A 25855-nucleotide genomic window follows, 5' to 3' on the forward strand; every position below is an offset into this window, starting at 1 on the left:
CGTTAAAAACGATTTACTAACTGCATTGCATTTAATTGAGCATTTAAGCATTGCTTTAATAAGGAATAGTTATAAATCATTTTTGGTAATTTTTTCAATACCAGATTAATATGGTTTGAGTAAGCAGTTCTGTTTATTTACTAACAAATAATATCATAAAATTATTCAAATTTGTTCGATTTTTTGGCATTGTGTACTTATCGATAGCATGCGATAGTGCGATACCACTTGTAGAAAATATCGACAAGCCCACAATGTATCATCCCTATCGTTCAGTAGCAACAAAATAATTGAACGAACTGGGTGTGTGCGTCGGTGCCTAGCTGCTTCACGTAATTTGCTAATGCAGTGGAAAATCCAAGCAATCGAAACAAAAAAGTTTTTATCGCGCTTCTTAACAATAATATACGCTATGACAGACATAGCTAATTGTTGACGCATGCAATATAGTTCCAAATACACATACAGAAAGGAGTGTTCGTTGCGTCTCATTTGATTTTATATGAATGTGTGTGTGTATTAACATACATGGTAAACAAAAAAGGAGAATGCGCGAGACCAATTAAACAAATATTTAAATGCAATCAAAATAATGCATTGATTAATAAAAAGTGTTACGTTTCAAATATTGAAACAAGTGTTGCCTGCTGATGTCAAATTGCGATTTAAGTGGAATTTAGCACGCTGATACATACAACGAAAGCCAAAACGAGATTTTTTGCAAGCCGCAATTTGTGTGTGTGTGTCGCTGTGTGTGTAGTAGTAGTTTGTACACATACATACATACATATGTACGATGTGCTCTTGTTGTGTCGTTGTTTGAGTTTGTTTTGCAACAACAAAAACACAATTGTAAGCACCTTAAAAGTGGAAGCAGTATTTCTACGCATTTGGCACTTTAAATTAGCAAATATTTAGTGTTGCCGCATAAAATTAACCTGCAGTTTGTTTTCGTCTTGTAGTGCACACTGTTTTTGCAAGTGTATGTGGGAGTGTGGGTGTATGTATGTAAGCGTAAGAGAGCGAAACATAAAAAATTGAAATATTTTCGCCTCGTTTGTATGTGATTTCTAATAACAATGCCCAACATCAAGTGAAAGTGTTACAACAAGCATCATTTAATGTTCAAATAAAAACTGCAAAAAATTAATAAGAAAACCAACAACAACTGTACACATTGCACAAACTTTGGATTACACTGCACAACCAGGAATTAATACTCGCTTGTGGCAACTGTTGCAAATATAAAGGTAATCACCACACAACTGTATAAATACATATACATGCATACACACATGCATATGTATGCATACAAACGCAGACACTTGTTTTGGGTCTTCTTTCGCACCAGTTTTTTGCTGTCGATTTTATCTCTCCTACCTGCCAATCGGTCGTTAAATGAGTTGATGTTTAACAAGTATGCATGTATGTGTACCTAAATAAGAGATATCCTGTACCCATACTCAAGTTTTTGCAAAATACAACTATTTCTTTATATGTTCATAAATACAAACCTACCACAAATGTCGCTAGTTCTGCAAAGAATGCTAAAAAATTAAAAACCAAGACGAAAAATCGAAATTGATTGGTTTCGGGACAACGCGGTTAAGTTTGTCTAGACAATATTGTTTATCCATATTTAGAATGTAAGCATATTGGATTAATATCTAAATGCAGTATATTAGGTATATCAAAAATCTCTTATTTAGTAAAATATTTAGAATTTAGTAAAATATAAAATCTCTATATTGTATTTAGTTTGATTTGTATTTCTATTTCGATAGTTCCTGATACGATACTCTCATTGCTTTTGTTGGTCCATTTCATAGAATTACTTTTGTTCTCGAGTCCCGAAAAGGTCCAACATTTGCTCCTGTTGCTTGTGTACCAAGTGAAAACTACGAACTTGATTTTCCTAATGATAAAAATCAGCGAGACAAAGACATTCAGGAAAAAGTTCAAATACAAATACTTAGAATGGGATCAACACGCGCACATACATAAATACTTACATACAAATACACATGTACATATATAAATGTCTGTTAACAGAGATGCCTTGCAAGAAATGTCGAAGCAATAAAGTTAACAATTTGAAAAGATTAGGACTGACAGAAATTGTGAACAAAAGGAAATGTCCTCCCCTAAAGCTGTCCGCTGATAGAGCTTTCACTGCACTCGCACATGTACATACATATGTATGTATGAATGTATGTATGTACACGTGTCGGCGGATACAGACGCGTTCAGTGATGACATTTAAGAAATTTTTGTCTGGCAAAGCGAATTTAACGTTTCCTGGTTTAATTGGTGCCTATTGACCGCTTATCGATGTATTGGCTGCTGTATGTGTATATGTATGCTTGTCCTAGTGCCAGCTGCTGGCAGTTGCCAGCTGTGATCATGGCCCCATGCCATTATTCCCCTTTAATTGATCAACTTGTGTAAGCTTTTCTCTCTCGCTATGCAGCGGCATCGTTTATAAAAAGGTTTACGAAAGTGAAACTTTGTTGTTGTTTTTATTTATCTATGTGCACTACGAAAGCTAATATGTAATGGTAAATTCAACAACGACCTTACGCCAGCCACTGAGAGCGCGTATGTCGTTGAACTCTTTCAAGCACAACAGTAACAGCATAACAAACAGCGAGTACGAAAATGCCGACGAGGCGCAAAACAAAAATTAACTGTGTGGTACACAAATCTTTACCGTTGTTGTCTCACAACACACGTTCGCCCGCTCGTACAAAGCTCAGCTTGCCGAAGCGTCGCTTCGGTGCAAAGCTTCACTTATCTGTGTTTTCGTTTTGCATTCGCTTCGGTATTGCTCTTTGACGCGTTGTTTTTGTCTCAACTGTAATTTTGTTTCGTTTCACCCAAATAGGTATCATGCCATACTTTATCCTCTGTTGTTGTTTGCTAGCCTAAGTCTCACATTATGCCCTGTGCTTGTTAAACAATTTTTCCTGGCAAACATTTTAGGTTAGGGGCATTATAATTCTATTGCATTCCATGAGAACAGCTTAAAAGTCAAAATACTTAATACTAATACTAATACTTAATGATATGATATGGCGAACAATTCAAAATGGCAAAGTGACATAAGCGCTTCAAGTGTGTTAGTCTCCACTTTAGACAAAATTGACCAACACTTTAAAAAAAATTGTTGCTCAACTGGCACTAACAGAGAGTTAAGCACGCGAAGCGATCAAATTTTGTTTGTTGTCCCATCCAAAAGTCGTCACAAAAGCGAACCAGTTTGGAATTTCAACTAATGATTTCCGACTTAAATGTGTCGATAGTCAGAGTCAGTTTGAAACCTGTCGCTTTAGTCTCCACCTGATCTACTCAGTTTGATTCGAATTCCATTTATCAATTGCCCACTTAAGAGGCGCTCAATTTGAAGAAACCAAAAGAGAGGAATTCTCTTTTGGTTAACGAACTACAAGTACCCTTTTAAACATATACGAACCAGTTGAGAGATCTTAACTAACATATCTTATACATTTTGTAATAAAAGCATAAGACGATAAGGCAATACATTAACTGTCAATCAATTTTGGATACAATCGGTTATTGCTTCGAGCTTTTGTTTTTATATAACGAATATAAAAATCGAAAAATGGCTTACTGAATGTTGAAATGCCCGCTTCTCTCTAACTATTAACCGCGGAGACAGTCAGATATAACTACTACAAACATAAGCTATTGCAACTATAATCAAGTAGTTAAAACTTCCAACAGTTTGCCAATATTATGTATTGCATGCTAATTTAGTTACGATACGAATTAAGGTGCACAATAAAACCAAATGAAAACCCATATATTTCTTAAAAAATAAAAAAGAATAACTTGTATCCTTGTCTAAGTACGAGTCTTAGATGTAACATTGAGTTTTTAGTTTAAATTTATTCAAAAACGTTTTCAAAAATTCGAAGCCATGTGGAATTATATTTAAACGTTTTTATCACTCACTTGGCAGCCCGTTTGCCTGTTGAAATATTTTATTGGACACTGTGCAGACTCTTTTTCTCCTCTTCCCCATTTGAGTGACGAGCACTGTATATGCACTGCATGTATAACGGTGCAGCCGAATGGTTCGCTTCATTTGTACTTCTGCTGCAATGAGTATGAGAGTACGAAAGTATGCGAGCTGTCCCTTCCCGCATTCCTGCTTGATTACGCACCCTGCTGCATTTATTGATGTTGTTTTCCATTGTGCTCAAAGTAGTAGTCGGTCAGGCAGAGCAAAAGATTGTTTATGAGGCGATAAAATGAGCAGCGAGGTTGGGGATCAAATTCCTATGTAGAGAATTTCTGTGGCGCACATGTGCGGGCAAGCAACAGACAAGCGAAAGCCATTGTTTTTGACCAGAGCAGAGCACAACAAATTTCAGATCACCAGACATTTTTTTCGTGTTTTTGTTTATAACAAATTACAACATTTAAATAGCCATAACAGAATTGTGCTTAAGTGTGAAACAGCCGGCAGATAAGGAGATCCATTTGCCATTTGCCTGACTGTACAAAGACTATATGTGCAGGTCACGATCAGGCTCTGTTCACAAGTTAAAAAGTCTTCTATTAGTTATAAGATATAATTTTAAAATTTATTGATATTTTGAAAAGTTTCTAACATTTCTAGAACTATTCCTATGCTAAGCGTTGGGTGACCTTTCAGGGAAATTGACGTCATTTTTGTGGATTCTAATTGAGTTTTTATTTTTGGTATTTTATTATTGACTTAAAAAGTTCACATCTGTATTGAGTGCATCCTAACCAATTCTAAGGCAGTGTGGCACACAATAAAATGAAATGGATTTTCTTTGCGATTTTCTGCGTCTTTCTCATGTTGCAATAGGCGAAGAGACGCATGAAGCATCCAAAAGTGAAAGCCAACATCAGGTGTTTGCATATCACATGCGGATTGGCGGGACCCATGTCTACATTGTCTGCTGTTCCGCTTACCCAAGCGCCAGTCGAGCGGAACCGAAATCCTCCTCGTCTGGTATATAAAATCGATGCAAAGTAAGCTGCCCGAACTGGAAATGCCTGTTCGATGACTTTTGTTTATGTTTATATTTATTAATATTGTTGTCAACTTTACTTCGGAAGCAAACTGAAAAATTGTATTAATGCATGTTTATTTCCGAAATATTTATGTGTTTATGATTAACATTTTTATAATGCACTAGTTAAATTTGTATCGTCATTTTCACGGCAGGTTATCAGACTTTCAGCTTGGGATAGACATTTGTTTTCGACTAGGTCCAGATTTTTGGGAATGCATAAACTACATATAACTATCTGTAGATTTTAAAGATTTCAGTTAACGTGCCCGTTTGCGTGGACGGGACGCCCGCGGACGTCTGTCGTATATGGGACGTCGGACTGCATTGCGCTTTCGCGGACTTGCCCTGTTTCGTTGCAGGACACGGCGGAGACGAGCACGAGTAGAGCGCGCAATTCTTGCTAAGATGCGCTGGAGAGATGTTGCATCAAAAATAACACAATACAGTGAAGACTGGACATGCTGGACATGCGCTCACCTGCTTCTGAAATAGATTCTTTTGTCCTTTGTTCAGTGCATCCCACTGCGCGGGCGCCTCCTGCAGCAGGCGCCGGAACCCAAAACGTGGGTGCTTGCGTTTGAGATAACGCAAAAAGTTTAGATAGGGTAGCGGTGCTACCAAGTTCGGATTGTCCAAAATGTCGTAAGCCCTGGGGATATCTGTCATTATAACATGAAATCATTGACAAATGCAGCAGAAACCAAAATATTTTCTTAATGTGCCGTTAAAACAGTACATGAAATTACAAATATGGTTTTTAGATTGAACAAAGCAATTTATGCCTCAAATTATAGGGTATGACAGCACGCAAATGCCTGCTGAGAAAGTGTTGTTAGAGAATTTCCATAAAATAAATGCGGCTGCAACCCAAATACATAAGTCTGTCTGTATGCTTGCATGCAAATAGAAACATGTCGCATAAAATTATAATTTTTTGTTATGTTTTCTTCAGTTCATAAAAATTCCACACATTCCAGCAACAAATTCCTTAGGCATGCCCACATAAAGCGGTAGATGTGAGTCTTGGCATCATCATTATTCTCAGCTCGGCTGCTTGACATAGAGAGTTCAAGAATTCGCATAAAGGAATTCATAATATAATATAAATATATATAAATATATATAAATATATATATTTGACTTATTTGTTAACTAAAAATCAACACACAATCTCTCTCTCTCTCTCTCACTCTCTTTTTATTATTTATGCAAATTATCATTTACTATAAACAGTGGCGGTCAAAATAATCGAGACATGATCCACATATCATATTTTACTGAAAGTGTGTATTTTTTATTGCATGTGTTCAGTGTAAAGCACCCACACTTTAAGTGAAAGTACATTTGGTTCTGAAAAAAAAAGAAATAAAAGTAAAAAGTACTCAAAATAATCAAAAATGATTTGTCAGCAAATATGATTATCCGGCAAATGAGTGAGCAAACCCGAATATTTAAGATATTCTTAAACAAATCTTATGTATCACCCGGAAACATAAAATCCGTGTCAAGGATCGGTTCAAAAAGGCTCAGAGACTCAAAGTAATATAAATCCGGAGCTTTTTGCCCGTGACTGTATGTACTCATTAAATAGCTGCATTCAGTCTGTGACTTTTGCTCATTTGTCTCTCAGCAGCTGATAAGGCATTCTATTCTTTATTATATTCAAATCAATTCATTTCCATTTTCGTCATCTGCCCCGCTCTGCCGAGCAAAGTCCAAGACGCAAATCATTTTCAATTGGCGTGCCCGACTCGCCGACATTTAATACACTGCGCGCGGCGCCCTGCACCCTGCATTTGGCTCTCTTGACTCTGTCTGTCTTACTGCTATATATAAACATATATATTTAATTCATAATGCAAGCCCCATTGGCCATACTTACTATATGAAAGTAAATGATAAATTCTGTCAAGTCTGTTTCCTGTTGCATAGCGATCGACCGAGTTGAATGAAGCATCGCCAGCTGCTATGCCGCTGAGGCAAGGGCTTTTGTAATGCTGAAATTTCCATCCGGCTTACAATATTCACACATATATATTTATTTATATATACGTATAGTATAATTGTTATGTTTGGGGCGTACAGTAATAATTCTCTTTTATATATGGAAATTATTTCACTATTATTATTGCTGTAGGCTGTGACGCCATAGTGAGCACTCATTGAATGTATTTAATATCGTATTGTATATGCATATTATACATTCCACTTCCATGATATGTTTGCATGTGGACATGAATGTGTATATATATGTATGTATGCATGGTCTACATTGGTATTTTAATTTTTTTAAATTGTGCAAATCGAGACCTTGCTTTTATTTATATTTCACTCTTCCCAAATGCCTTTATTAAAGCATTTTCTTTGCCTTATCTTTAGACTTTGAGTTAAGTAAGATTTGTATTATTATGGATACTTACAGAGTTTGATAAGAAATAAGCAGAAACGTGTAACTCATCAACAATCTGTGTATTTCTCGCATGACTTATAGCTAAGCACACTAATTTCTCTTCACAGAATAATTCTTATTTCCAATTAATAGCGATAAAACTATAAATTCCTATTCGGATAGCCTCATTTTATATACTTTGTATTTCTCTCATTTCCTAAATCTTTTTTCGTAACTCAACGATATCGTTCTCGACAGCTCCCACCCTTCGCACTAATGTCCATAAATCAACCTATTATTGTGATTGTTGAAGTCTATTTGCCAATTATGATATACAAAATGTTTGCATTTGTTCAATATTGGAGCACTTGATCAAACAGCACCGTTCAATCGCAACAAATTGCCTACTGAAAGTGGAATTTAGTTAGTTTCAGGCCATGCAATAGCTCTAGTATTTCATTAATTACAGAAATGCGCAAGCATTTATTTTTAAATGCTCAATAAAACATCTAAATGGTGTTTTACGCATAGTCACGCTTTTCACACAGCCATTTATGGATGGATACTTAACTAACCTCTGACGTTTATCTTTCTTTCATTACGTTTTTGGTTCGGTTAACCCAAATCTCTTGAAAAACATCACCTAACCAACTTTCATTTGGCTTATTTCATATATGGCAAGACTTAGTTATGTTTCCCTTCGAAACTCGGAAAATATGCTTTAAAAATAAAAAAATACATAAAGTAAACACTTGCTTGCACTTCCTAATTAAGTGCAATTAAATTTTATTTAGAAGCTACAGCATCTTAAAAAACTTTTTTATTTCTAAAAATTTCCCTACTATTTTATTTAATTTTTTATTTAATATTATTGAGATATTTAATCTGGTCGGTTGCGGAGTATCTGGATAAAGTGTCTTAACAATGCCTTTAACAATTTGTATTATTTGTGGCCCTAGACTAGGTTTTACCCTTTGCTATCGTAATGTTAGTCAACCTGATTTCTACGTGTTCTACCAGTTTTCTAATATCTCTGGCTGACCTTCAGATTATACAACGAGATGTTACGTAGAATTTCGCTGAGGGTCTCGTGAACTGGCTAGATTTATCTTTCCGCACATATATATTTGTTTTGTTTGCGGTTTATTAACCACAACTGACAAAATCAAAGTCTCAAGATGGTTGACACTAGATTCCAGAAGTATGGAATCAATATTTCGATTAGTTTCTATATTTCACACACATCTTATCGTTCGCATAAGTGCAGCAAGATAATACGTCTTCTTGAAACTGCGTAGTTGAATATTAAGGAAAAATTGTAAACAATTTTCACCTGTTGCAGGCATCGGAATATCGCAGCTCGCTTATAAAGCTGCTGCTGGATTTTCAAGCTAAGTCCACTTTAGTGCGCTTCACATGAATCGCATAGTTTTCCATTTGCCTTGGCGAAAGCCAATTGATGGAAAATTGCGGATGCTGTTCACTGGATTCTATCTTCTTCTCAATTGCATTTAGCTCAGACGCAGTATTAGCTCCAATTGTGGAACTGTGGAGCTGCGTTCGTTTGAATTTGGTGATTTCATATCCGCTGCTTAGATACAAACAAGCACACACACACACACACACACCTGCACACACCTGCACACTCATAAACTCCAAACGGTGTTCGCGTTTGAAATTGTGTAAATTTTGCTTGCCGTTTATTTATTTGCTTGTTTGTTTGTTTGGCAAATTTGCATAGTTAATATGTGTGTAAAAGTGTAACAGCCCTCATGTTGCGCATTAGCTAAACACACGCGGCAAGAAAGTGTTGTTGTGCCACAGAGTCGAATATTTCACATATTTAAGACTTGATGATAATTTACATTCATTCGAAATTTGAGGCTGTTACCAGACTTCGACCGGATCAATTGAATAGTTTTGAAATGCAAATGCTATCGAAATTGTTTACGTAATTCGCGACAACTCCAGGCACATACAAAGCCGTTCTCCAAAAATATATATGTTGTCCTACCTAAGCCACGCAGGACTATTATTCCAAAGCCGCGTCTTAGTGCTCACTTTCGAACCAACATGAAGCTTCAGTAAACATTTTAGCTATGTAGCTCTTACTGTTTGGTTTATAACCAATTAATCAATAACAGATAAATATATAGATTAAATACAAGATTACAAGCATGTGAAACTGTCTGTGTTGGTCGACACTTTTAATTCAGACAACAGAAAACAAACGAGCAGAGATATCCTGCAGGGGCGAGGGAACGGCATCCTTTTGAAAACTCACATTTTATGACTCGCTGGAACCACTCCTCGTTTCTTTGTGCAGCCGAAACTACTTCACATCTTCTGCCATGTGTTTTAGATTAACCACGCCCTGTACTCCAGTCCATCACAATGGGATTATTATTATTATTAATTTAGGGGAAGTTTTTTTCTGTGCATACAGTGCGTGTCTGTACTCTCGATAAGCGCAGTCTGACAATGACTGCATGCAGGCTTTTATTAAAGTTAAATTTAATTGAAAATAATTAATTTTAATAATCGTATGCATGTGAGGAGGATGATCAAACATGCAGTCCATAACTTTAGCGTTCTGTCAAAAAATATATATTAAGCTTCAAAGTTGTTTATGCCATCATAATTCATTTGAAGGGAGCAAATCGGCTTTCAACCAGTTTGGACTTGGAATTCTACTTTTACGAATCCATTCTCATGTTTTAAAGTCTTAAAATGAAATATATTTTAACCGAACCGAACCTTAGTATGCAGTATAAAATGAAAAATGTCACCACCCATTGGAATACCCTTGCAATCGGCAAGTTGATTTTTACAATCTGTTCTTTAACTAGAATCGGATTATCTAGCAAAGAACAGGTGGTCATAAGTTGTTAATTTCTGCTTTATGCAGTGTCGAAATAATATCAAATGTGGAATGTCACAACCCTATCATATCGAAGGATCAACATGGAACACCTTTGCCATATGACCGCATCTTGAATGCATGTGTCTAAATATATATGGAAATTGTTAGTTGATTTATTGAATCGAACAAATAAACATTTAATTGGAGGTTGACATTTTTGTGTGCGCAACTACATAGTTTTGTTTAATTCTTTTATTTTTGTATTTAAGAACAATCAAAAGCAATTTAGCGCTCAGCTGCTCTGCTGCCTGACACATGCCGCCATAAAAGTCGCAGCAGCAGCAGCAACAAAACCAAAACTGCAGCCCACGTTGTTTGGCATTTGGAATGGCATCAGATCCACTGAGTACAACTAGAGACCAGCGATTGGATAATAAGAGTCTGGCTTTAGTAAGAGCAGAGCGGTTCTGCCAATAAATGGCGTAAATATTGTTAAGTGGGCTCTGCGAAACAAAAGTCAGAAACCCTGAAAGAATTTGTTCTAGATTAACAAATGTAAGCATACTCCAACACATGTGAAGACATATGGTTACAATCATAGTTAATATAAATAAGTTCATTGTCTGTGTGCGTGTGTGTGTAAGCTCTTAAAACTGTGCGGTCTGTGTAAATGCTTCGGAGCATAAAATTATTGTGCTGCCTACAAATCATCATCAGCATCGTCAGCAGCTGAAAGAAATTTTCTTATTTGCTGCAGTGTAGCTTTCGCAGAGTACCTGTTGTTGTTGTTGTTGCTGCTGACATGGCAAAAGAAAATTCAGAAAATTAGTGCACTCGCATACCAAAAGATCTGGCGACGCCGCCCCCCTCAACTCTATGCAACCAGGCACATGTTGAGAATGCGTCCACGTCTTGCGCTGGCTCCAGCTCCAATTTGCCGACAATGCAGTTGGATCTGCAGATGAAAATGAACAGTTCATTAGTTGCATTAAAATAATTGTTTTACCCTAAATCCATTCAAAATGCATAATAGATACACTTAAATGGAGTTAATGTACATTGCTGTCAGATAAAAGAAACTCAGATCCTATGTGTATATATAATATATATTCTTGATCAGCGTAAGTACAAAGGTATGAATAGCAACCAGAATATTCCACACAGCCCATATACATTTCCTTATTTGGTTATCAGAGTATAAAAACTATGAGTCAAACTGCAAATAACAATAACATTCGTAGTTTTAAGCATATTTCCCTGTCTTTGGGTGCCAATTTATTAAAGCCTTATAAGAAGCTTTTGCAGAAGGTGGCATTAGGATAGGTAAGGAAACACACATAAGGGAGTGGGGAAAACGGAAGCATTTATTGTACGCGCTTCACCCACACATGATGAGTGATGAATGATTTACAACTCAAGAAGGTGGTTAGGCTTGCAGCAGCCGTTTGAGACACTAACTAGTAGTTCGATAGATATCAGATTGGAGACTTGATTGAGAAATTGATACAGGTTCTCATATACTCCACACTTAGCTCCAGTATGTTTATAGAGCTTTAGATAAAAAAAGATATTGAAATTTGAAGACCACAGTTACTCAGTGCATTGTTCTACAGACGAACGGCCTCAAAAGTTCTAAAAAAACCTCAGCAGTAGCCAAGTGGTGGATACAAAGAGCTGGTCCAGGTAGTCACAGCAGGTACAGACTTCAGAGGTGTGCCTCAACTGGGCACATAAAACAAAGCGAATCGAAGCTTACACAAGGAAACTAAACAGCTTCCTAAAAATACTGTTTATATCGCAGAGTTATTTTCAGATGTATTTGGCGAACTAATTTATCAAACAGCTCGGGTTGCAAAACGTTCTATATCCAGCATAGTTACTAATTTGTCATGAAATGTATAAACCTTTAAATGAGGCATTAAAAATAATTGAAATTATTTTTTAGCTAGCACAGATGGAAGATTTTTGGAAAGCTAATTTTTCACCCAACCGTTCCGCTGACAATTCTAAATGGACGGTATTTCTTTTTAACGGAAACAAATATGTACAGTACAGTTGTTGGCCGTAAATATAGAGAACCGTGTTTCGCTGGGCATATTTGGATAGGCAGCGGAACTCATCCAACAGTTTTTCCATGTTTTTCTCTCTCTTTTTTTTGCCACTCTCAACATCATCATTCGAAAAGCTGCTAAATCATTGAAGTAACTAAACAAACTAAAACTTAAACTTGCCTTGAAACAAAAAGTAAAACACAAAACAAATTACCAGGCAAGACATGACTTGAATAACTAAACAGAGAGAAGCCCGTCAACTTGTCAGGCAATGTTATCGAGGTAAAACGGGAAGCTTACACAACAAAATCAGCATGAGAACAATTCGATCCACAGTGGCCGCAATAAGTAGTCGGACGCTTGCACAGTCCGGACAGGAAGTCCATACAGCATTATCATGTTGTAATAATATATACTTGTTTGGTTTTTCTGAGCTTGGCTGGAGTTGCAGTTGGGTTTGCAGTTGGCGAGTTGGATAAGTTGATGTTGTGCCACTTCCTAGACGATTCCATTTTGGAAATTTTGCACGGCAAAAGGTTGCTGGTTTCCTTGTGTATACCCTGTTAATGAGAACATAGGGTATCATTGCATGTGTGTGACGCAAGTTTCCACAAGAAGGCAAGAAATTTCAATTTTATTTAGTTAATTTGTGCTGGGCAGGTGTTGCTTTTCTCTATGAAGATATCTCTGAATTTGTCTTTAACCGGCTGTCAATTAACTACAATTAAGCAAAGAGGATGCTTATCCAATCTTCCCTACTATAAGACAATAAATTTCAATTTTATTTAAACGATTTGTGTTCGAGAGAGTTCGAATGCCATGTACCCATTACAAGTATATGATAGTATATGGTATCTGCACCTACGGATCTGCTCTACAAAATTAAAGAAATTTCATTTTTATTAAGCTAATCAGTTTTCGAAAGGGTGTTGTTGTCTCTTGCGACTATTTATACAACCATTACCCATTAAAAAGTGGTTAAGAGTATTCCCATTGGTATCTACGAGTCGAACACTCTCGTGTCGTGTGGGGTGTGGAGCAGCGATGCATGTAACCGCGGACGGTGCATTTTGTGGGGTCAACTTCGAGTAATTTTTCTTGCAAGACCGACGACTTTCACAGACCTGGTAGCTCTGGTTGTCTCTGGATTGCCATGTCCAACTTGTTTGTTTGTGATTCGGGGGCCTTGACTGATTGCTTTGATGATTAATTTAAGAATGTAGCAGGTTCGGGGGTCAATTTTTGTTGCTCTTCACTTTTATGCCCGTGCCCACCAAATAGGTAAACAGAGTATTATAAAGCTGTGCAAATATGTGTATAAATCAAACAGGAGGAACACATCAAGTAGTCTGTATATATTATTGTATGAGATGCTGAGTTGCTCTAGCCATGTCCATGTCTATCAGTTTTCATTGAGAAGTCAATTTAAAGAATTTCGCCTATGTATTTTTGTTGAGATTTCTAGTGTTTATTTATTTGGTTCTTGGCATTGTTTAGTATAGTTGTTGAACTCTTTGACTCTTAATTGGATCAAGTTCATCAGTAATTATTTAAAAAGCATCAAATTTATTCAGCGCGTGCTTGCAACATCAAGCCCGTCGAGCACATGCCGAATGTCGTCGCACTTGTTGCTTAATTCGCCGACTCTTTTAATGGGTATATGGATATGTGACAGGTGAGCGACCATACGGCAAGCCAAACTAACAACTCCGATTGCCTTGAAATGAGATAGTCGTAAACAGGTATTGCTCGACTGAGACAACTTAATGAAACTGTTGTAATTACACGACGAATTCAAGAACGTTTTAACTAGAAAAAGCCAATGATTTAGGGAAACGCAAGTTCACCGACTCAAATAAAGCAGACCTATATGTGTTTTAAGCGAGAACCTATATTTGTTGAATTCTCCGAACATATTTGAGCTAAAACTAACAAGCGTACTTTTCCTTACCATGAACCCATTCAAAATTTAAAAATAAGAAAATATGTTAACATACGGGAATCTCCTACTATATATATATCCTTTGATATTCATAATATTGATTTTAAACTCATATATAAATTACACAGATTAATAAGGCACTAGCCTTGGATTCGATTCAGGATCCTCGTTGTTCAGTTTCCTATATGTCAGGGTTCACTTAGAAAACTAACAAGGACTGTAGTTGATATACATTATTATATGGCTTATCATTTAAAATAGGCTGAAAATATATACAAAATTACATTTCATTAAAAGAAAAAGCAGAAAATGACTTAAATATGTATTTTATGATATAAGAATTTAGATTCCTACCACTCAATAGCTCATATTACCTGAGAGTCACAAACTCACATATGTATTCGAATTCCCACGCCCAAAGAAAAACTGCAGAATCTCAAGTGGAGCTGTTCAGAATCAATTGAAGAATCCATTAAGTTATGAGTTCTCTGGGAATGCTCTTACTTATTTTTAGTGCTATGATGTAGTCGACATGAAAAATGGGATAAGAAGAGATGAATTAAAATATATTGCCTTCAAATCCAAAGAACGGTTTGATTTACGCAAAAGACAAAATTTAAACATTTTCCGATTGCCTTGCTAATACTCATCTAAAATTTAAGTAATATGATCTGAATTCAGCTTTTGATTATTTAAACTTAGTCAATGTTTGTTCGGGAAATGGTAAGAACAACAACAAAATATTAAAGACAATTGCAAAAATAATTCTTGCATATGTAAGATTTATTTCATACGCAAACAGTAACCCGCCAGGGTATTATAAGGTTGACCTGTTCCCCTTACAATTTGTAAATTGAAGGTTGACATGCGCCGCCACACAAAGTCAGAAGGTCATCTTTCACACGTGGTGGCAAGTAGACAATGGACACTTTTGATAGTCGAAAGGTCAACTGCGGGAACGAAGTTAATCTGCTTAGCATTCCATGTTTTTTTTATTTTTGTTTTATTTTATTTAATTAAGAAGATTACATTCTTACTTTGAGCGCTCCAATTTCGTTGACACACAAAACTGCCTCCGCTCTTGATTTTAATTATTTTTATTTTGTGTTGCTGTTTTAACTTGTATGCTGTCTAAGCGGGCCTCATGATATCCCATGAAATGTGTAACACCACTAAAAATAGATTTTCCTAGTCAGATCGGTAATTTTGCTGATGGTATTTCAATTCAGATTCTAAATATATTGAAACAATCATGCTCGGTTGGATTGGAAATGTGGAACAAATTAAAATCCCTTTATACAAACTGACTAAGATCGTCTTTTAGCACTTATGATATAATAGAATCTATATCTTCCTTTGTCAAAGATTCGACAGCAAAAAAAGTGTGTTGTCGAGTTGTCAATTCTTGCGATGACTGCAATTTTTTTAATGGGAATAAAATTTCAAATATAAACACACAATAATTGGCAAATGTTTGGAATACTCTGTGCCTAAACAGCACTCAATTTTTCCAATATAGTGCTAAATAACCGGAATATCTTTCGGTATTATCAGTGAATAGCAAGTTTGCTTCAAATGTTGACCACTGATAAATCGCTTTTATTATTCATGCATACATATATTTTTGAATGTCTCATACATTTATAAATTGCCAAGGCCACTTGACTGTCTACAGTTTAATACGTACAAAATGTATTTATACAGAGGTTTTGCCGTCATTGATTTGCATTTGGTCATGGGCCAGAGATTTTTTTTTGCACATATACATAAATATTTATACGTTTAGCTGTGAATTAGGAGAATTGTTGTATATCTGTTATGATTATGGCAATTTAGTAAAAACAAACAAAACAAATGGAGTACACCCTTTTTCCACATCACGTATTGGAATGCATTTTTGTTGAAGCTCGTTGTCAGACCTTGAATATTGCATACAATTTTATGTACATACCAAAGCTCAATTCTCAATTAAGACTCATTCATGGATTTATCGACTCAGCTCGTCGTCCTGATGTCTATGTGCTCAAAAATACTCCGTTCTGCCTATTACATTTGCATAAATACTTCATAACAATTTTCAATGGGTTGGGGGTATAAGAAACCACTCAAATTTGTCTACAATTTATAACAAAATACCAATTAACACAATTTTATTATATTTGTATTTCGCAGCGAACCTAAATATGCTGATTTTACGCAGCCGCTCAAAGCACTCGGCGAGTGGATGACTTAAATATACATCAAACATTATATTCATACCCCAATTCATACATGAGTTCATGGCACACCTTCTCATGGAGCAACATCAGCTAACAATGGAGCCGGTTATTCAACATCTGAGTTTAAATTCAACCATTTAAAGGAACCTGCACTTAATCAAAAGTCTTAAGACTGAACAATCTCACTCTGAACGTTGAGACTCTCAAGACTCCCTACTTCCTAACACTGAAAAGCAATCCAAAAAAAAAAACAAAAAAAATGAACTCTGTCATCTCAGCGTTTAAGACCAAGAAGAGCAACACGACCGGCCCAACCGCTGTGGCAGCTACGTCCAATGTTGCAACAACGGACGTTAAGCAAAACGGCGGCCTTGTTGGCCTAAGCATAGCCAGCGTTGGCGGCGGCATCCGAAAGAAGCCTGTGGCCCAAGACAATGGCTATCAATACCTGCGACAAATACGTGAAATTGAGACTGCCAACAAGCTGCTGTCACCGGTTGTAGCCGTTGCCGCCGATGATCTCCACATGCGCAGCAGCAATTCGTTCTTGGAGAGCAGCGATAAGCTGCACTTCCGTCCAGCGGTGGATGCAGCTGCCGCAAGCGCTGATGTAGTCGATCATTGTGCACCAGCCAAGGTCCGTTTGTCCAGTGCCGATGCACCGCAATCTGATCACAATATGAACGGCAAGATGAACGGATTAACCAGCAGTAGTTCCAATATCGTGATTGCCGAGAATGGCAACATGGACATCTACGCCTTGCCTTGCGATCGACATAGTCCAACGTCGCCGGATGAAGATGACAATTCGGATCATTCGACGGCCGCTTGCAACAGCACAAGCAGCTCCAGCGAACACAGCAACAGTACTGTGGTGCACAGTCCAACGGTGGTGGGCGCCAACCCGCAGACCAGCTCCCATTGCAGTCCCAATCCTGTCAAGGATTCCAGCGCATCTTTGACCAGCACATCATCGGCCAATTGTGAGCCACACTCAACGTCAACCACAACGCTGTCGTCCCTTCACTTGGAGGAGCCACTCGCTGAGTGCATCTCAAATAGTGAAACTGAGTACCAGCCGTCGCTTGCATCGCCCGTGTTGACAAAAGGTCATGACGATTATGTGCCTGCGTTTCTTAAAGCCCCGCCCGTTACATTGCCCCTCAGCATGCAAAACTGCAGCATTGGCAACAAGCTGAGCCTCTCCACAACTTCAACGCCAACCATCAGCTCCGCGGCCAGCACGCCCAAGCACCTGCGCTACACGAAACCTCGCCTTAGCCTCAGCCGTGGATTCAATCAGTCCATGCCCTCTGTGCACGGGCGCCCGAATTTAAGCATAATGCCAACTGGCGTTGGACTAACTGGAGCCCACACGGGCGGTATACCACCAAAACGCATTTCAACGCACCAAAGAAACTTGAGTTTAGATTTCAGGTGAGTCCTTAAGTTTTACCCCAGCACGTTCTACTGGAGGGTATTGCGATTTCCACACTAAGGGTGTAACGGATTGGATCCTGTCTTTATCCATGTATAAATTTTAATAGATTTATAGAAGCGATCAAAATTGATAGTATCAGATTATTTAAACATTTAACTGCAATAGAAATTATCGCTCGAAAACAAAGTTCTTTTGTAGTTTCAAAGATAACTTTCCGATTACCAATTACTAGTCAAATCTTATCAACATGGGAAATTTTTATTTCGAATACTGTATTATACATATACATATATATATATATATCTATAGCCCTTATGGGAGCCACCGCTATAAAAAAGAGTTCTTAATTGTTTAAACAAATTCGTTTGTTAATCAAACTAGCACATAAACTAAAACATTGTGATCTTCGTAAGTATGAATCTCAAATACTTTATATAAAATCATATCAGTATCGGAACCCCATATATTTATTGAAATATTTAATTAAAGACTGCAATAATAGTTATAACAATACGCTCATATCTGATATGTGCGGACAAGGGTATTTCATCTTCGGCAGTTAGTTCTTTTTATTTTTGTTTCTATTTATTGTTTCGCTTGACTTGCTTTGTGATAAACACAAAGTGCGAATGACACACCATCAACTGTTTTTATTATTATCTGTATAAAAAATTATCAATAGCAATACGTAATTTTTGTGCAAATTGTCAAAAGCGCCTGAATATTGTGAGAACTGTGAGCATAAACGTTCCATTCTGAGTAACCAGCAATATTTTCTGCTGTTAACATGGCTGTTAGATTGGAAAACAGAAAGTGGCGCTAACAGCAGCAGTTTGCCAGAGAGTCTCCACGAAGCACTTGTTGCTCTTGCTCTTCTCGGGGGCTGCTAGTGCACTTGTATGGGCTCGCGTGCTTTATTTTAATACCCTGTAACAGTTGATAAACAATATATAGGGTATATTGTATTTGTTGAAATGTAAGTTACAAATAGGAAGCCATAAAGTGCATTTGCATACTTGATCCGAATCATCCAAAAACAACAGACGCTGTCCGTAAATTCGGCTGAACGCGTCGATCCAGAGCCTAAAGGTAGATTATTGCAATCTCTATACAATTGGGTTTACATTTCTAATATAAATCATTTTTTATCTATTCGATAGCAAGATTGATAATAGAATATCAACTATAAGCTTGATTTGTGTCTGTGTATATTTTGCAGATTATTAAAACCAAACACCAAATTGGTGTAAATGAGAACTTTTCTGGGTTTTGTTACCGATAATCGAAAGTGAATACAGGGTATTTCTTAGTCATGCACCAGAGACTAGAGCATTCTCATTGTCATTGTTTTTAGTGTTATGATATATATTGTATTGCGTTTTACCTACGAAAAATGTATTACTTTAAGAGACATGGCTATAATGTATAGTACGCCTAGTTCTTTGACATACACAACATCGACGAGGCAATCGTAGTGAGAATGTAATTACCTTAATCATTTTTCCATGTTGTGAGTGCAGGCAAGTTGTTGCTTGGCAATGATTACAGACAGTAGATGCTAAAACAATTCATTATTTTCCTACATTTTTAGATCAATGGGCATTATGCTGCCGCCCGTTTCTCAAGTGACCAACGCTCGTATCAATCACACGCAACATCATCGCAATCGAAGTCTGGACAGCGCCCTGCAACGCATTCCCGAGGTGAGTAATATTAGAAATTTTCAGATGCAGAGCCCCAATCAACCACCGCCTACAATACTTGAATAATGTTGCAAATTGTGGGCGCACCTGAATTTGGAAAGTTACGGAGTTGGAAGCATACACACATTTACAGTGTGTGTGTTTGCATTAGTGCACGCGTACAAATTGTGCTCCATATATGTATGTATGTTTGTAGCATGTTAAGTAACATTTTTATTTTTTTGCACTCTTTATGTTTACATTTGTGTAAGAAATGTGTAAAGAAATGCTGAACGCCAGTTGTACTAAACTCTCAACAACATCGAGAGCTGAAAACAGTGTAAATTAAGATATTCAGAGAGAGAGAGTGAGAGAGAGAGAGAGCAAGAGAGAGTATGCTTTGTGCTGGAGCTGAGTGCGTGTCGATTTTCGCTTTTTTTTCGTGACACGAATCTATTTGCTTAACCCAAAGACACGCGCGCAACTCTCGTGAATGCTGTTATTGTTTTTAATTGGAGTTGCAACCTTTTGAGATAGCATTTTATATTATTGAATTGTTTTTTGGCACTTGACATTTTCGGAGCTGCCGAAAAGTAAAAATGCTTTTGTGAACAAGTTATTATTATTGTTAAATGAACATTTTTACACCTACAGGTCGAGATTTCCTCGCCCAATGCCGAGAGTGAGACCACATTTTGCTCACCATCAACAATACTCAGCACCAATATGTGTTCGAGAATTGCAACAACTGCGGCCAGTGTAACGGCCGCACTTGCCACATCCCCGCCAATGCCAGCCCTAACTGCTGCACACAATAATAATTCAATGCCGGGCTCTGGAACAGTTGCCAATGTCACAGTAGCAACGGATCCGCCAACAACTGCAGTCACACTCCACGTGCAACGGAACCACCATAATCCCAATGGAGTTAGTAAGTATATACAGCGGTCGGACATGCAAGTTTTGTTTAACTGTGTAACTGTGCTCTTTCCGTTCAGTTGAGTCCTGTCCAACATTACGTACACGACCCAAGTCAAACGAGCTGGTGACGACGGCTGCCCAGGACACGGTCGATGGCAATGCTGGCAGCAGCAGCAGCTGCAGCAGAACAGGCAGCTACAAGAAACGTGAGGATCTGACTAGCCTTGGATCTGATGATTCCGGTAGGTTTATTGAAATATTTTGAGGATATCTCCGAAGTGGAAATATTTTTGAATTTTTGACACATGTAAAGTCAAGATTCCATGTAATTTTCTTTATTGAATATTATGTGAGCATAATTATTTATACACCCTACCCTTCACCCCTTTCATCACGTCAGGCATCATATGTGGATCGGAGTCGGACCAAATATCTCTGAATCGCATATGCCACTCACATGAATCGCTCGATTCGGGTGAAATGGATGCCGATGCCGACGCGGATGGCGAGGCGGAATGCATCGATATGTTGGAAACAACATCCATGGACGAAGAATACAATATAATGGAACCGGATCTATATTTCTTTCCGTCGCATGCCGCCAACGAGTTTGACTGCCGTACACTGCGACCCTCGCGTAAGCAAAAGCAACAAAAACGGGAACAAGCCAAGCTAGCGGCAGCACAGCAGCAACAACTGGAGGATCAGGATGAACAAGATGGGGATGATAGGATGCGTTATCGCGTAATGAACATGTCACAGGCTGCTATTAACACTGAGCTCGGCATGGCGCCCAGCGCGCCGCTGATAGACGAGAATGAGGGGGAGCACGAGCCGTTGCCCACAACACAGACCATGCCCAATAACAGTTTGGTGCCAGCAACAAATACGCCCACAATGACACCAGCTGGCACACCAACACCCATTGCCACGCCCACTGAGAGTAGCAAGAACGATCAAGTGCTATTCAAGAATTTTTTCGGCGCCACAAAAAACGCTATTTTCCGCACGGCCCAAAGCATCATTGAGAACCATGAGAAAAAGAATGCGGCCAAGCAGAAAACTGGCGAATTACAGGACATTTTAAAGGGGAAATCTTTGGCGAACACCGCGCCAGGTAGTACAGACCAAATGTCGCAGGATCTGGTAAAATCGCCCACGGATATTTCCAAAAAGAAAGAGTTTTTCAGCCTTCGCAGCTCGAACTCCAGCAAGAAAGCTGCTGCTGCTGCTGCCGCAGCTGTTGCTAACACAACAACAACACCCACTACAGAGGCGCCGATAGATGCCAGTAAAGTTGTGCCCACGTGGGATACTGGTATGGATGTAAAGATTAAGGAACGCACACTTAGCCTGCGGCTGCCGGGAGCAGACACTGGTGACGCCAGTCACGATGCGACCCTACCGAAGAGCTCCTCCATTAGCTCGCTGCACCAACTGAAAATGCCAGTGCCGGGCGTGGTAAAATATTTCATCAGCGACCGGGCTCCCACAACTGGTCCGCTGCAGAACTCGGAGCGTGGTCCCAGTGGCCTGTTGCGGTTTTTTGAGTCGCCCGTATTCAATATTCACTTTGCTGTGCATTATTTGTTCTACTCGAAGGAGCCGGGTGTGCTGAGTTTCATTGGCAATAAGATCTTTAGCTTTGCAGACCAAGAAGTGGATCTCTATATACCACAGCTGATATTAATGTATATTCAAATGGATGAACTGGCCGAAGTGCTAGATCCCTATCTTACCATTCGCTGTCGCAAGTCCGTGGACTTCTCCCTCAAGTGCCTGTGGCTATTGGAGGCGTACAACTATCAGGTGGATTCGCTGGGCAATGGCAGCAATAGCCGTAAGTCAAAGCTGGCGCTCATGAAAGAGATATTTCCCAAGAAGGAGAACAAGCAGCAAATCAAGCCTGATGATGGCCAAGGTCCAGCTGCAGCGCTCGTCAAGAAAACCCATCACCGCTCCCAATCTGATGCCACAGTGCTGCTCGCCGACTCCCGCAGCCCACACACGCTCAGCATAACACATCGGATGTACCAGCAGCCGCCGTACACCACACAAACGATGCCCACAACAACCGCTAAACTGTTTCTCGGCGATCTGAGTTCGGGTCTTGCCTTCGATAATGGGTGCACCTGCTTTGAGACGGTGCGTGGACAGGTAAATGGTCTTCTGGGACAGCGTACGCTATGCAATTGCGGCGCGCCAAAGACAGCGCCGCAGAAAGAGTTCATGAAGGCGCTTATGAATGTGGGCAAGAATCTGATCTCGTTACCCTCGAAGGCAGAGAAGACTTCGGCACTGCGCATGTTTCTAAATCTGATCAATAAAAATTTGCCCGCTCGTGTCTGGCTGCCACTCTACTCGGATATTCCGCATCACGTGGTGCGCATCACAGAGGAGAAGACTGCTGTACTCAACTCCAAGGACAAAACGCCGTACATCATCTATGTGGAGGTGGTGGAAGTTCCAGATATTTACACATCGACGCTTATACCTAAAATGATGCCTTCGCTGCGACACACCAAAAGCGAGGAGCACTTAGAGGGCGCCTGCCTGAATACACATCAGAGCTGCAGCCGCACTTCCAGCTGTAGTAGCACTCATCATGGATCTAGTTGCCGCCGTAAAAAGGATACTGAATTGCATGCAGAGGGTGGCTGTGGCGAGCCGGGCACCTACAACTGCTGCAGTGGCAACAACAGCCATCATCTGCTATCACTGGGCGGACTGCAGTTAAATGAGGATGATGTCTGGTCGCAGGAGGATGACCAGATCACCGCGCAGTACTTGTATATGCGCAAGATCAGCGAAAGGGACGCCATTTCACAGATGTCAATGGACTCGTGCGACTCCAGAGATCAGGGTAAATGTGAAATATTAATCTTTGGAGGCCTTGTTAAGATTAACCAATCTACCTACACAGGTCCACCAATTGTCTTCAACATTGGCGATGTGCGCACGCGACACTGCAACAATTTGAACTGCGAGAATACAAAATCCTTCAGCAATGATCCAGAGGATCCATCGGCGGCAGCTCTAAAGGTTTGTACAGCCGATAAGTATGCATTTTAATAGTTGATTTAATATTTCTTATTACTTATAGGAGCCCTGGCATGAGAAGGAGAAACTCATTCGCGAATCCTCGCCCTATGGCCATTTATCAAACTGGCGCCTGTTGTCGGCCATTGTCAAATGTGGAGATGATTTGCGGCAAGAACTAATGGCGACGCAGCTATTGCAGGTAAGTGAACTAAACTATCCGTTTACAATGATTGGTCTTTAAATTGTTTTTGTTTTCTTTTTATTCTTTTAAAGATGTTCAAGATTATTTGGGAGGAGGAGCATGTAGATTTGTGGGTACGGCCATATAAGATAATTTGCCTGTCGAATGACAGTGGTCTGATTGAGCCTATCCTGAACACCGTTTCGTTGCATCAAATCAAAAAGAACTCAAATAAATCTTTGCGAGATTACTTTATTGACGAATATGGAGCACCAACAGGCGACACTTTTCGTCAGGCTCAAAAGAATTTCGTGCAGAGTTGTGCGGCATATTGTCTGATTTCCTATCTGCTCCAGGTTAAGGATAGGTAAGTGTTGAGATGTGGAATATGTTTATGAGGAAGTTATTTTTACATACCAATTTGCTTTTGCATTCCATAGGCATAATGGCAACATACTCTTTCATTCGGATGGTCATATAATACACATAGACTTCGGCTTCATTTTAAGCATATCTCCCAAAAATTTGGGTAAGTATTGAAAATCAAATTTTATGCATATGATAATATTAATACAATTCTGGCTCTTGCAGGTTTCGAGCAATCACCTTTTAAGCTTACACATGAATTTGTCGATGTTATGGGCGGAACGGGATCCGTGCATTGGCGGGAATTTAATCGTCTGCTTCTCGTCGGCATGATGTCTGCGCGCAAGCATATGGATCGTATTATAAACTTTGTGGAAATCATGCGCAGTAGTATGTAAAAAATGAAAAGAACATTGGAAACATTTTTAAGAAATTTGTTTTCTGATTTCCCTTCTAGATGCCCAATTGCCGTGCTTTAAGAATGGCTGTTCCGGCACAGTACAGAATCTCCGAAAACGCTTTCACATGAATTTAACTGAACAGGAAATGGAACGCAAGGTGGAACAGCTTGTACAGGACTCACTGAAGAGCCTATCAACCAAACTGTACGATGGCTATCAATATTATACGAATGGCATTTTGTGAGAACGGTTTTTTATGAAAATCTAAGCGAACGGATTGATTAATCATCTTGTGTGCTAAAATGCCGATCTGATAAACCAAAAGAGTATGTTTAAAGAAAAATTTTATATATATGTATATAAAACGAAATCAAAACAATAACTGTTATTGTAGCCAGAATCGTTCATTATGCGTTGTGGCAATGTTATTATTCTATTATATTATGTTAGGCCAAAGTGAATGTTGTCTAGCTTTTAAGTAAAAGTGTAAATGCCTTTGACTGTATTTGTCTGTCTGTCTTGTCTCGGTCTTGTATTGCATTTCATTAAGCAAACATAATAATCATCGACTTGTACATATATATAAGAACTTATGACTGTAATTAGAAAATATCGCTAAGTCGTCACGCATATTCATTTTATAAGAAATTATTGCATAAGCTAAACATTAATCATTAATTCACTCAGCTATTCACAAAACTAAATGCAAAACAAATTTACTATTCGCATGTCTGAACGATTAAAATTGAAATTCCAACATATATAGGATTTTTTATTAATAGCTAAATCACTAAAATATTTTCCAACAATACAGACTCATATTTATTTATAAAATGCCAATAATCAGATATGCCGCAAATATGAATATACGTAGATATGGGAATTACATTAAAATATATGTTCGCTTTCGCCCTCCAAAGTCCTCATATGTGTATATGTACGGATATATACTTATATAAATATATTCCTATATTTATATAGCCAAACATGTTTCTTACTTTATAGTAACTAAGCTATCAAAATACTGGCAAAAATCAAATTAAATTCAAATGAACATAAAATAATAGTTAGACACTTGAAGTGTTTATTTCAATCAAAAAGTACTCATATGTACGGCTTAAACATAAAGCAAATTATGTGTATAATAATTATAATTACCTAAAAGTAATTTAGCTAAAAAATATTATAAAATAAAGGTTGCATTTTTCTACAGTTAATTTAATAAACTCGATCGACAAGATATTTAATTACTGTGATCGCTTGCAAATTATAATGATTCGCAAAT

General features: G+C 38.3%; 2 protein-coding genes and 1 long non-coding RNA gene across 4 annotated transcripts; 1 reads left to right on the forward strand and 2 right to left on the reverse strand.

Moving 5' to 3' along the window:
- Nucleotides 1–276: 276 nt before the first annotated feature.
- Nucleotides 277–25331, forward strand: fwd (phosphatidylinositol 4-kinase beta fwd). The gene is made up of 12 exons (XM_070207355.1): nucleotides 277–1250; nucleotides 16490–17973; nucleotides 19569–19680; nucleotides 20314–20590; nucleotides 20658–20822; nucleotides 20981–23443; nucleotides 23504–23622; nucleotides 23684–23821; nucleotides 23896–24170; nucleotides 24244–24332; nucleotides 24395–24559; nucleotides 24627–25331. The coding sequence occupies exons 2-12, from the start codon at nucleotides 16796–16798 to the stop codon at nucleotides 24812–24814; spliced, it is 5169 nt and encodes a 1722-aa protein (XP_070063456.1). The 5' UTR covers nucleotides 277–1250; nucleotides 16490–16795; the 3' UTR covers nucleotides 24815–25331.
- On the reverse strand, nucleotides 5128–5866 carry ddbt (deadbeat). Of its 2 annotated transcripts, none has more exons than XM_015171921.3 (2): nucleotides 5550–5866; nucleotides 5128–5472 (listed from the first exon to the last, which is right to left on the reverse strand). In XM_015171921.3, exons 1-2 carry the CDS (start codon nucleotides 5736–5738, stop codon nucleotides 5326–5328), a joined length of 336 nt encoding a protein of 111 aa, XP_015027407.1. In that variant the 5' UTR covers nucleotides 5739–5866; the 3' UTR covers nucleotides 5128–5325. The 2 variants fall into 2 exon arrangements, with proteins under 2 accessions (XP_015027407.1, XP_002053242.1); XM_002053206.4 differs by having other exon boundaries at nucleotides 5128–5482; nucleotides 5550–5859.
- LOC116650950 (uncharacterized) lies at nucleotides 10506–12495 on the reverse strand. The gene is made up of 3 exons (XR_011416183.1): nucleotides 12404–12495; nucleotides 11167–11279; nucleotides 10506–10850 (listed from the first exon to the last, which is right to left on the reverse strand). It is a non-coding gene; the product is annotated as an uncharacterized lncRNA (long non-coding RNA).
- Nucleotides 25332–25855: the final 524 nt, after the last annotated feature.

This window comes from Drosophila virilis, chromosome 2 (assembly GCF_030788295.1).
Source record: "Drosophila virilis strain 15010-1051.87 chromosome 2, Dvir_AGI_RSII-ME, whole genome shotgun sequence".
NCBI classification, from domain to species: domain Eukaryota; kingdom Metazoa; phylum Arthropoda; class Insecta; order Diptera; family Drosophilidae; genus Drosophila; species Drosophila virilis.